The sequence below is a fragment of the Dipodomys ordii genome, unplaced genomic scaffold (genome assembly GCF_000151885.1).
Source record: "Dipodomys ordii isolate 6190 unplaced genomic scaffold, Dord_2.0 Scaffold16, whole genome shotgun sequence".
In the NCBI taxonomy this organism is placed as follows: Eukaryota; Metazoa; Chordata; class Mammalia; order Rodentia; family Heteromyidae; genus Dipodomys; species Dipodomys ordii.
The window spans coordinates 5,926,261-5,937,353 of NW_012267232.1; the positions used below are offsets into that span (position 1 = coordinate 5,926,261).

General features: G+C 35.8%; 1 protein-coding gene across 4 annotated transcripts in view; it reads left to right on the forward strand.

Moving 5' to 3' along the window:
• The window catches only part of Map4k5 (mitogen-activated protein kinase kinase kinase kinase 5), a 101,641-nt gene extending 90,885 nt beyond the window's left edge, over positions 1–10,756 (forward strand). For 3 of the 4 annotated variants that reach the window (XM_013012310.1, XM_013012311.1, XM_013012313.1), the window contains 4 exons: positions 718–810; positions 4,324–4,394; positions 6,591–6,646; positions 9,180–9,508. In XM_013012310.1, coding sequence (XP_012867764.1) covers positions 718–810; positions 4,324–4,394; positions 6,591–6,646; positions 9,180–9,267 — 308 coding nt within the window. In that variant the 3' untranslated portion in view covers positions 9,268–9,508. Of the gene's footprint in view, positions 1–717; positions 811–4,323; positions 4,395–6,590; positions 6,647–9,179 lie in introns of all 4 variants that reach the window. The other variant, XM_013012312.1, reaches the window with a different exon arrangement.
• Positions 10,757–11,093: the final 337 nt, after the last annotated feature.

Sequence of the window (11,093 nt, forward strand, 5' to 3'; positions counted from 1 at the left end):
GTTAAGACAATAGACTAAAAAAAGCAACACAAAGAAAGACGGTCTTCCAGTCAGAGCCAAGATGGTGAAATTCAAGAACAATAGACAAAGGGAGATGGGTTGTTTTGTGCTCCCCATGTCCATTCCAGAGCCTCTTGTCCTGGAGAGTACGGTTGGTGCCCTAAGACCTTTGCAATCGAACTCCTACAGTAGAGAGATGAATTGTTGCAAATGATACTCACTATATATTTGTGTAATTTGTAAGGAAAAATCAGTTCATTGCCAAGAGGCACCAAAGTTGCCTCTTGAAAACAATAAATATTCTTTAAAAAAAAATGAAAAAGTGTTCGGTGTGTACTGCTTATAAACAAAAAATAATGGTAATAAAATTGTCATCTACCACAAGCATCAATGGCTCACGCCTGTAATCCTTCTGTAATCTCAGGAGGATGAGATCTAAAGATTGCAGTTTGAAACCAGCCCAGGTAGAGAAGTCCATAAGACTCCCATCTCAAATAAACTACTCAGAAAAAGCTGGAAGTAATACTAGGGCTCAAGTGGTAGAGCACTAGCCTTAAGCACAAAGAGAACAAGGACGGTGCCCATGCTCTGAGTTCAGACCCCAGGACCAGCAAAAATAAATATAAATAAATAAGTAAAACAGTTATTCATATCATAAATTGATTTTAGGGAATTTGAATATCTGGTCTTGACTTTGGGTTTTTTGTTTGTTTTAAGAATTTGTAAAAATTGTAAATCTACAAGGAAAACTAAAATCAAGTAAGAAACTGGCCTCTGAGCTAAGTTTTGATTTTCGCATTGAATCTGTAGGTAAGTACCTCTTTCTTATTGTTGAGTTTAAATACTTAGAATGTTTTGGTCATTCTGTAGAATAGAATGTTAGCTCTAAAGAGAGTTACTAGACCTGCACAGCTTCATTGAAGTTTCTGTGGTGATAGAACTGTTCTGTCTGTGTTCTTAAATACAGTAGCCATTAAACACATGTTGCTGATAAACACCAGAAACATAGCTAGTACTGCAGATTACTTTTTAATTTCTAGTTAAATTTTCATGTGAGTAATTAGAGTTATATGTCAGTACCTACCATATTGGGAATACAAGTGTTTTTTTTTATATTTAAAACTTAGAATAGTGTCAGGGCACTGGTGGTTCACACCTGTAATCCTAGCTACTGAGGAAGCTGAGCTTTGAGGATCACAGTTAAAAGCTAGCCCAGGCAGGAAAGTCCTTGACAATCTTATCTCCAATTAACTACCAGAAAACCAGAAATGGAGCTGTGGCTCAAAGTGGTAGAGCACAAGCCTGGAGATCAGAGACAGTTCCCAAGCCTTGAGTTCAAGCCCTAGGATCAACCAAAAAAAAAAATCTTAAAATAATTTATGTTTATCTTTCCCATTGCTGCATCACTAATTACACTTTTCTCAGTTCTTTATAAACCATAAGGTGTTTGTTTGGTATGATAATAGTTTTAGATATGGTCAAATTCTTTGCCATATAATATTCTACTTAGTGTATGTTAATGTGCTTTTTTTGTTATTGGTACTAAGTAGTTGTAAAAAGCATTACAATTTTATGTCAGGTTATCAGTATAATTCTTCTTGATCAATATCACCCCTTCCTCATTCTTTCCCATTTTACCCCTCCTATCCCTACCCTCAAGTTACATAGTTCATTTTTTTACATAATGTACACTGAATATAATGACTACACTTGCTCACTCTTCCATTTCTGGTCCCCCTTTCCTGTCTCACCCCCAAAACATGTTTCCACTTCCTAGTATTCGTTTTGATAAATAGTACTTTCGTTGTTCGAGGGAGTTACACTTTTAGATTCCTGCCATAAGTATACTCTCCTTTGTCAGTTAGTACATTAACGCATTGAGCCATGTATATGTTATACATAATTGTATTTTAGATTCAGTTTCCACATGTGAGAGAAAGTATTAACCATTTTTGCATTTAGATCTAGTTATAGATGAATAACAACTTTACCAAAGTTTAGAAACTAAATACACTATTTAATTGGCTTTTTTTAAATCAGTATTTACACTGCAAAATTCACTGGTTTTCTAATTTAAAAAACCATTAAAATATATTAGTTTTTACATATTTCTTAGGACATACCAATAATATTTTCCCTACGAGTGATAGAACTTGTGAGAAAAATATGGCTAAAAACACTTTGGACACCGGGCACCGGTGGCTCACGCCTGTAATCCTAACTACTCAGGAGGTTGAGATCTGAGGATCGCGGTTCAAAGCCAGCCCGGGCAGGAAACTCCGTGAGACTCTTGTCTCCAATAAACCACCAGAAAACCAGAAGTGGTGCTGTGGCTGAAGCGGTAGAGCGTTCGCCTTGAGCTGAAGAGCTCATGAACAGTGCCCAAGCCCAGAGTTCAAGCCCCACCACCGACCAAAAAACAAACACACACACACACACTTTGGACAATTGAAGATATATCCACCCTAAATCAAAGAAAGTGGTTAAAAAAACAGTTGGAGCTGAGCACTGGTGGTTCCATTCCTGTTATCCTAGATACTCTGGAGGCTGAGATCAGAGGATCATGGTTCAAAGCCAGCCCAGGCAGAAAAATCCCTGTGAGACTCTTATAACTACTCAAAAAAGACAGAAGTGGCACTGTGGCTCAAGTGATAGAGCATTAGCTTTGAGCACAGAGGGACAGTGCACAGGCCCTGAGTTCAAACCCCAGGACCAGAAAAAATGGCTCTTTTTATTTAGGCATCTAAACCATATTTGTCTTATAATTACATTTTTGTATGCTTCTTGTGTGCGCGCCAGTACTGGGAAACTCAGAGCCTTGCACTCCACTCAGGTTTTTCTGCTTGCAGCTTGAGCCACACTTCCATTTCTGCAGATTGATTGGGAACAAGAGTTTCTCAAATTTGTCTGCACAGTCTATCTTTGAATCACAGTTCTCTGATCTCAGCCTCCTGAGAAGCTAGGATTATAGGGTTGAGTCACCAGCACCTGACTCACTATTTTTTTCCCTACTTAGAAAATTTTTGGTTTTAAAAAATGAGTTTCTCAGAGCTGCAGTTTTGTAGCTCAGTGGAAGAGCACATGAGGTCCTGGGTTCAGTCCCCAGCACCATATTTGAGCTTCTGTGTATAACATCTGATAGAAACATACCTTGCTTATGATTGGAAAATTTAACTTGTTCTAGCAGAAAGTCTAAACAGAAGAATTCTGGAAGCTACTTTCATCTTTTACTCCTTTTTGTACTTTTTGATTTAATATCTTTGAAAGAGTCTAGCATATAGGTCATTTTTGTTTTAATTGTGATGTACTAACATATTAAATTTGCATATATGCCAAATTATGTAGGGAATTTTCATTTTTATATGAAAGTTTGTTCCTCTTTGGCTAACATCACTTCTTGTTGCTAAACCTTGAAATGGTTACAGTGATCCTCTTGGACAGAGTCCCTTAAAAAAATAAAACTGGTAACTCAGTTTTTCATTTATCACAATTAAGGAAACACATGTGATTTGTCATCATCAACTGCATTTATTTTTATTGAACTGAAGTACATTCCCAGAACTTTTTTCAGGGGCTTGAGGGTTAATTTGAGGTAAGAATCTCATGGACTTTGCTGCTGGGCAGGCTTCAAACTGCAGTTCTCAGATCTCAGACTCTCGAGTAGCTAGGATAACAGGCATGAGCCACCAGTGCCCAGCTGCTTCTCAAAACATTCTTACATTCTAACTTCATACTTGGTATTCTATTAAGTTTACTGGTAATTTTTAATAATTTTCCCTCACCATCTTTCCATTTCTACTTTCTTAATTCTGTTTAACTATCCCTTATACCTAACATTATAATTGGTTAAACACTAAAATTCTTGTATAAGAATTGACTCAAATCTTTACTATTCAGTGAGTCATTAAATTTTGGATTGTAAAGGCAGGTTTGCTTTAAAAATTAATTTTATTATAAAGAATATATAAACAAAAAGATGTTTGCTTATAGCTCCTTAAAGTTTAATCCAAAATCCCAGCTATGTTTTTACTTTAAGACATATGAAAGAGAAATTAATAAACCAGTACTCAATCATATGTTAAGCCTATATCTAAATGATACTTGTTGCATACATCTTTAAAAACTTGTACAACCCTGCCTCAGGATATTACTTGAGTTTAGACATGTCTTAGCCACAAAATATGTTGGGAAATAATGGTCTAGACAGTGGAATTTTGCCCTAAGCACTAGAATAGCCTTATGTTATCTTTATTAAAAAGAGTTAAGGGAAATTTACAGTGACATGCACTGTGGTTTACTTTAGTTCTCACTTATCATTTTTAGTATGCCTTCAAGACAGCGTGTTAGCTTTTTGGAAACATGGGATGCAGGGTAAGAGCTTCAAGTCAGATGAGGTAAGTTTTCTCAACTTCCATGACTCCTGCCAAGTGAATATTGAAACATTTCATTTTATGCTTTTTGGGTTTTTTTTTAACTCTGGGGCTTGAACTCTGGGCCTGGGTGCTGTCCCTCAGCTCTTCAGCTCAAGGCTAGTGCTCTACCACTTGAGCCACAGTGCCACTTCTGGCCTTTTCTGTTTATGTAGTGCTGAGGAATTGAACCCAGGGCTTCATGCATGGGAGGCAAGCACTGTACTACTAAGCCATCTTCACAGTCCCATTTTATGTATTTTCTTTCTGAAGCTACATTACCATCTTTGGTACCTTTAGTGCTCTAAACTAATTGAACTAATGTTCAATATGGTTTTATATTTTTAGATACTTAGTGCCCACAAGTAGTTATACAACATATTTACATACTTTCATTCCTGTAATTTGCAATTTGTAAATATGGTTATGACCGTGTTAAACTTATAAATTTAATGAGCACTCTCCATAATATATAAATGCATAGCTGCTTTTAAAATATACTTTAAATGATAAATTAATATTTGTTGGATCATAGAACTAAAGAAAAACTAAGGAAATAAGTTTAATAAGTTTTTAAGAGGTTTTTTTAGTAAGTATCAACTACATTGATGACACTGTTATTGTAAATGCATAATACCAATTATGTTCTAGGCTGTTTATAAATATTCATTTATGGCTCAAAATAATCCAATGGAATAGATATCCTTCATACTACTATTTTTTTTTTACAATTTCAGAGTAGATAATAACTTGTCTAGAGTCATAGTTAAGTGGCAGAGCCTAGGTTTTGAAAATTAAAAAATACATATTTGAAGCTGAAATAAGCAGGATACATTTCATTTCAGAGATGGGATTCAGTTCTAGCCTTCTAGCCTTGAGGGGTGAATTCCTGGTTTAACAGAGCCATTTCCTATTTGTGTAATTTTTCTATACTATGGTCCCACAAATTTGTGGACTTATTGTAAAGTTTAGAATCTTGTTCTATTGAATTTGCCTTTATTTTTATTCGTACTTATTCATATGTGAATAAATATTTCTCTCTCCAGGAAAAAGTAACTGTCTTTGAAATGTGAATTTATCTAAGTTAATAACCACGTTATAAGTCACAGGTCCCTGCATTTGATAAAATCTACAATCCTACTTAATTCTATAAGGTCAATTGTTCTTAAATGCTATTTTCATTCTTGTTGTCTTTTTATGAGAAATGTACAGAAAATAACCTGTCTGTCATCAGATCAAAATCCTATTTCCTCACTACATTGGTTCACTCATTGGTTGGTGGTGCTGGGAATTGAACCCATGACTTTGAACTAGGAAGGCCCTCTGCCACCTACCTAAACTCCTAGCCACTTACCTACCTACTTTTACCATAGCTTGCTCACCTCTTTCTTTCTGTTCTCAACTTTCAGTTAGACCTAGTTTAAGTCTTAAACCTTTTCTTACATTAATAATCAGTCACTCTAATCTATGATTTGGTCCAAACTTAAAAACCATGAAAAGTAACTTCATTTAATATAGCAGCTAACTTGTATTTTGAGTCACATTTATTAATTCTGTCTTCCTAGCTAGACAGCCAGGCTGTGTTAGTTTGATTACCTTCAAAAGGTTACTTCACAAAGAACCCAACTACAGGTAGTTTATTTGGGAATAAATTTCAGAAAACAGGTGATGAAATGAGGAATATAACATGAAGGAGAAGGAATAAAAACATTCATAACCTATTCCCGCACTGTGCACAACCAGGGACCACTTGGCAATGTTGCAGAATGCACCAAGTGCTCTCCCATCCATCTCTGTTAAGGATTGCTCAGGATGCACTTCATTGCTGAGGCCCTGCTGTAGCATTTCAGAAAACAGCAAGAAATATAAGAGATAGCAATTTATCTCACCTTGTGCAAGTTCCTTGAACTCTCTGAGCCTTAGATTCTTTTTCAATAACCTGATAATTATAATGTGTATCACAAAGAATTCTTCTAAGGGAAATGCCTGATCCGTACCAGATGTTCCATAAGTAGCCATTCTACTAATAGGCACTCATAGAAGAAACTTACTGAAATGTATATCATTTGAGGAATTGAGTCTGTTATTTATTCTATTTAATAATTGCTCCATCTGAATGATTTTTAAATTGTTACTTAAGCAATCTGTGGTTACATGTGACTAAAAAGTTTTCTTCCATAGGTTACCCAAGAGATTTCAGATGAAACAAGAGTTTTTCGCTTATTGGGATCAGACAGGTAATAAATAGTTTGGTTGTACTAATGAAGAGATTGTATGTTTCCAGTCAATACAATATAAGGATCTTCATTCCAGAGATAGTTATACTCAGCCAAGACAAAAGTTGGGAGTATAGGTGTTTATGTCCCTAGAATCATGAAAGAAATCCTACACCCTTTGTACTCATTCTTCCCGGTGAATTACCTTCTCTTAATTATTATGAATATGCATTTCCTGATATTTGCTTTGTCAGTTCCTCAGCTCATTCTAATCTAAAGGAATTTGTGTAGTGTCTCTGTGAACAAAATAAAAGACAAGTCTTAAAATTGTGCCATAATAAGAAAAAATAGTTAATTTTGTTTCTAAAATCTACATTGTCTACCTCTGTAACTAATAAAATGCTCATTTTTCCTGTTTTCCCATCAAAAATGGAACTGCAGCAAAATTGGCTATGGCAATAGGCATCAGTTATAAGACACAGATTGAAGACACCATAATGATTTAAATATAATGAAATATTGAGGAAGATGGGATAGAACGGAATCATGATTTTTCAATAAGTTTTTAATAAGTTTTATAAGGATAAAAAGGGATTTTAAATAAGGATGACTACCTTAGTTATTAAAAAAGATGACAGCAGGGCTGGGAAGGAGGCTGGCTGAGTGGTAGAGCGCTTGCCTTGCATGCATGAAGCTCTGGGTTTGATTCCATAGCACCACGTTAAGCAGAAAAAGCCAGAAGTGGCGCTGTGGCTCAAGTGGTAGAGTGCTAGCCTTGAGCTGAAGAGCTGAAGGACAGTGCCCAGGCCCAGAGTTCAGGCCCCACGACCAACCAAAAAAAAAAAAGAAAGAAAGAAAAGAAAAGATGACAACATAGTAAGCATTCCAGCAAAAAAGAAAGAAAAATAATTTAAAGACAACTGGGTAAAGGACTCCAAAACGAGTGAGATACTCTGATGCAGGAAGGACTAATTAATTATGGATCCTCCAGTGGTCCTGATGCCAAGGGTATTTAAATTAGACACAACCTGAGAGAATTCTGTCTATAGAAGGGGTGCTGTCAGAAGCTAATTCTCCATTGTTTTAGTTTTCTCCTTGGTTGTTCATTTCCTTCTTAGTCTGCAGTGTCTTACTACTCAAAGTTTGCTCCTAAAACTACCTTTTTCAGACCATTGCCATGTTCTTTTATCTTCTTGACTATTTCCTTGATTTTAAGATTTATATCTTAGCTGAAGTCTTTGTCTTAATTTTTAAAATGATTGAGCTGGGTGCCAGTGGCTCATGCCTGTAATCCTAGCTACTCAGGAGGCTGAGATCTGAGGATCGCAGTTCAAAGCCAGCCCAGGCAGGAAAGTCCATGAGACTTTTTTCTCCAATTAACCACCAGAAAAACTGGAAGTGGTACCATGGCTCAAATGGTACAGTGCTAGCCTTGAACTGAAGAGCTCAGGGACAGTGCCCAGGTCCAAAGTTCAAGCCCTACAATGGATACATAAATAAGTGATTAAATTTGTTGTTTTTAAATATACATAAAAATCACTGAATATATCAAAATACTAATAGTGGTTAGCTCTAGGTAGTTACATTATAACTGTTTTCCCTTTTTCTGTAACACATAATATGAAGTATATTTTTACTACTCATTATAAACATAATAGTATGCTAGTTGTAGAAAATTCATATAGTAGCCGGATGCTAGTGGCTCATGCCTAGCTACTCAGGAGGCTGAGATGTGAGGATCACAGTTGGAAGCCAGCCAAGGGCAGGAAAGTCCATGTTTATCTCCAATAAACTACTCAAAAAAAGCCAGAAGTGGCACTGTGGCTCAAGTGGTAGAGTGCTAGCCTTGGGCACAGAGAGGCTTAAGGACAGGACAGCACCCAGGCCCTGAGTTCAAGCCCCACAACCGGAAAAAAAAATGTACTATCCAGAAAATGTGTATACCTCAGAAATACAAAATACAGGTACAGTATGTCTTCCCATCGCTTTGCAGGCTTTCTTCTGTACCTATTTTCATATAGTTCTGAAACTCCTCTTTACAATCACAATGTTATGGGATGGCACTTGATTGATATTTTTTCTTTGCATCAGATCTCTGACTTGTACTTTGTCCAACAGGCAAAGGAGAAGGGTCCAATTTTCAAACATTTATTTTCAAATACATTGAAGAACAATTATGGATGAATGACTCTTAGGTTTTGTTTTATTCTCTCAGCCCTTCTACCCCTTACCATTAGAGTAAATTCCTGAAGCATTGCTATATCTATTGTTGGCAAATATACATAAGTACATTGGTTGTTAGTAAAGATGAGTAAATGAGTAATGCATAAAGATGATGATGAGACTCTCCCCAAGTAGTATAATATTTTACATTTAGTAATTACTATTCAGTTATGCTTTAAGTATAAAGTGTAATAATGAAATTTTGTATTTTGATGTTTATGTACTTCTGGGAGAAAGAATACCAATATTCTTTGCTGGTTTAATGTTGAAATTTGAAGCATGAAATCTGTTTTTACTCTTAAGAAAGCCTTTTGTTTTGGTTTAATTGCAGGGTTGTCGTTTTGGAAAGTAGGCCAACAGAAAATCCTACTGCACACAGCAATCTCTACATCCTGGCTGGACATGAAAATAGTTACTAAGCAACAAAAACCAATCTTAAGTGACAGGAAAATGAATCTGTTCCACTGAAAGCAAAAATGTTTCAAGGAAATTCATTAGATGGCAGTATGATTTGCTTTAACTGTTATGGGTTATATCTCAGATGATCTGTACATTAGGGTAGAATTCAATATTTTCTGTAGCTGGAAACAGCTAGTCTATCTCTTGCCACTGTGTGGTGGTTATATCAAGTTTGCTTAATAAAAGCTATGAGACGAATAGTCCTCTAGTTCCAGGAAACAGTCTTTTTTTAAAGAAATTAATAATGTTTGTAACAAGGGTGCCATGGTATTTTTAAATAACTCATGTGATTATCTGGAAAGATTTAGTGACCATTCTATCATTTTATACCATGCCTTATTCCTTCTTAATGAACACATGGATATAGAAATGATTTGACAAGCCTTTCACTGTCCCTTGGCCATTCTGTATGTTTGTGTAAAATAGAATATTTAATCCTTATTTATTAATCTCTTGCTGGAGTGGTGTGATATATCTAACTTTTAGAAAAGAAAGGTTGCAGAGCAGCTTAAAGTTTTTATAATGTATAAAATTTTTCTTTATCTTTTCAGACTAGTGCTTTAGGAGTTAGAGACAGTCTGTGTAAGAATTCAACACATAGGCAATTTTCATTTAACAAAGTATTTTATAGTACAGTTTCATGCAAGATTGCCTTAAAGGAGAGTTTTGTATTTTCAGTTACAAATAGTTGTAAAGGTCATGCAAAAACTATTAATGATGGTTGAAATATTCTTAGAAAGGTCTGAGTATGTCTAAGTATGGTATGACTACCATGTGTATGTATTCTTGACAAGCAGTATAATGGACCTGTGACTTTTTTTTGCATTGGGGATAATGCATAAGAAATAATCTTCATATATATTATCATCCCTAATATAGAGGAGAAAAGTATTTAACTGCCCTTATAATGTATTTTACTTATACTATGCCAGAGGGGAACTGTAAAGCAATTATACTTGTAATCTTGGGGTTTTCATATATGTGAGAGTATTCATTTTGAATAGGTTTAAGGGAGGGAAAAGACTTTAAGTGGAATCTCCTGATGGGATAGTATAAATAAGTATTGTTGAAACCAGTATTCCAAAAATAAGAAAGCATAGGGCCATTTTTTTCAGTTTCTTTTGCTATTGTGAGTATTCAAAAAGTGTTATGGTACCTTTTGTTGTCTTAATGCATTTATTAAGAACAATTAGCATTGAGATGACAAACAGCAGCAAAACTGTAATTCTCCCTAGCTCCTCGGGAGGAAAGCAGTGTAGCTATCTCATCCATCCTTTAGCAATTCTGTAAAATAAGTATTATTGTCCCCATGTTTCAGACAAGGAAGTAAGGGTTTTAATGAGGTTAGTGACTTGCCCAATTCATACAGGTTAGTGATTGAGCCAGACCATGAGTCTTCTGACTCTGTTCTTTTCCTATGCAATATGCAAACAATAAAACATTATACAATTGAACTACCAAGTATTTGTTCTTTTAAAATGTTAATATGGGGCTGGGAAGGTGGCTCAGTGGTAGAGCGCTTGCCTCGCATGCATAAGGCCCTGGGTTCACTTCCTCAGCACCACAAAAGCAGAAAAAGCTGGAAGTGGCGCTTGGCACAAATGGTAGAGTGCTATCCTTGAGCTGAAGAGCTGAGGGACAGCACCCAGGCCCAGAGTTCAGGTCCCACAACCGACATTAGTCAGCTTAACATAGGAAATATGTTAAGTGAATCTTCTATATTAAGGTATAAACTGCTTAGCTAGATAACACTGCACCGAATGTAATAGTTGATATGCCTCACATA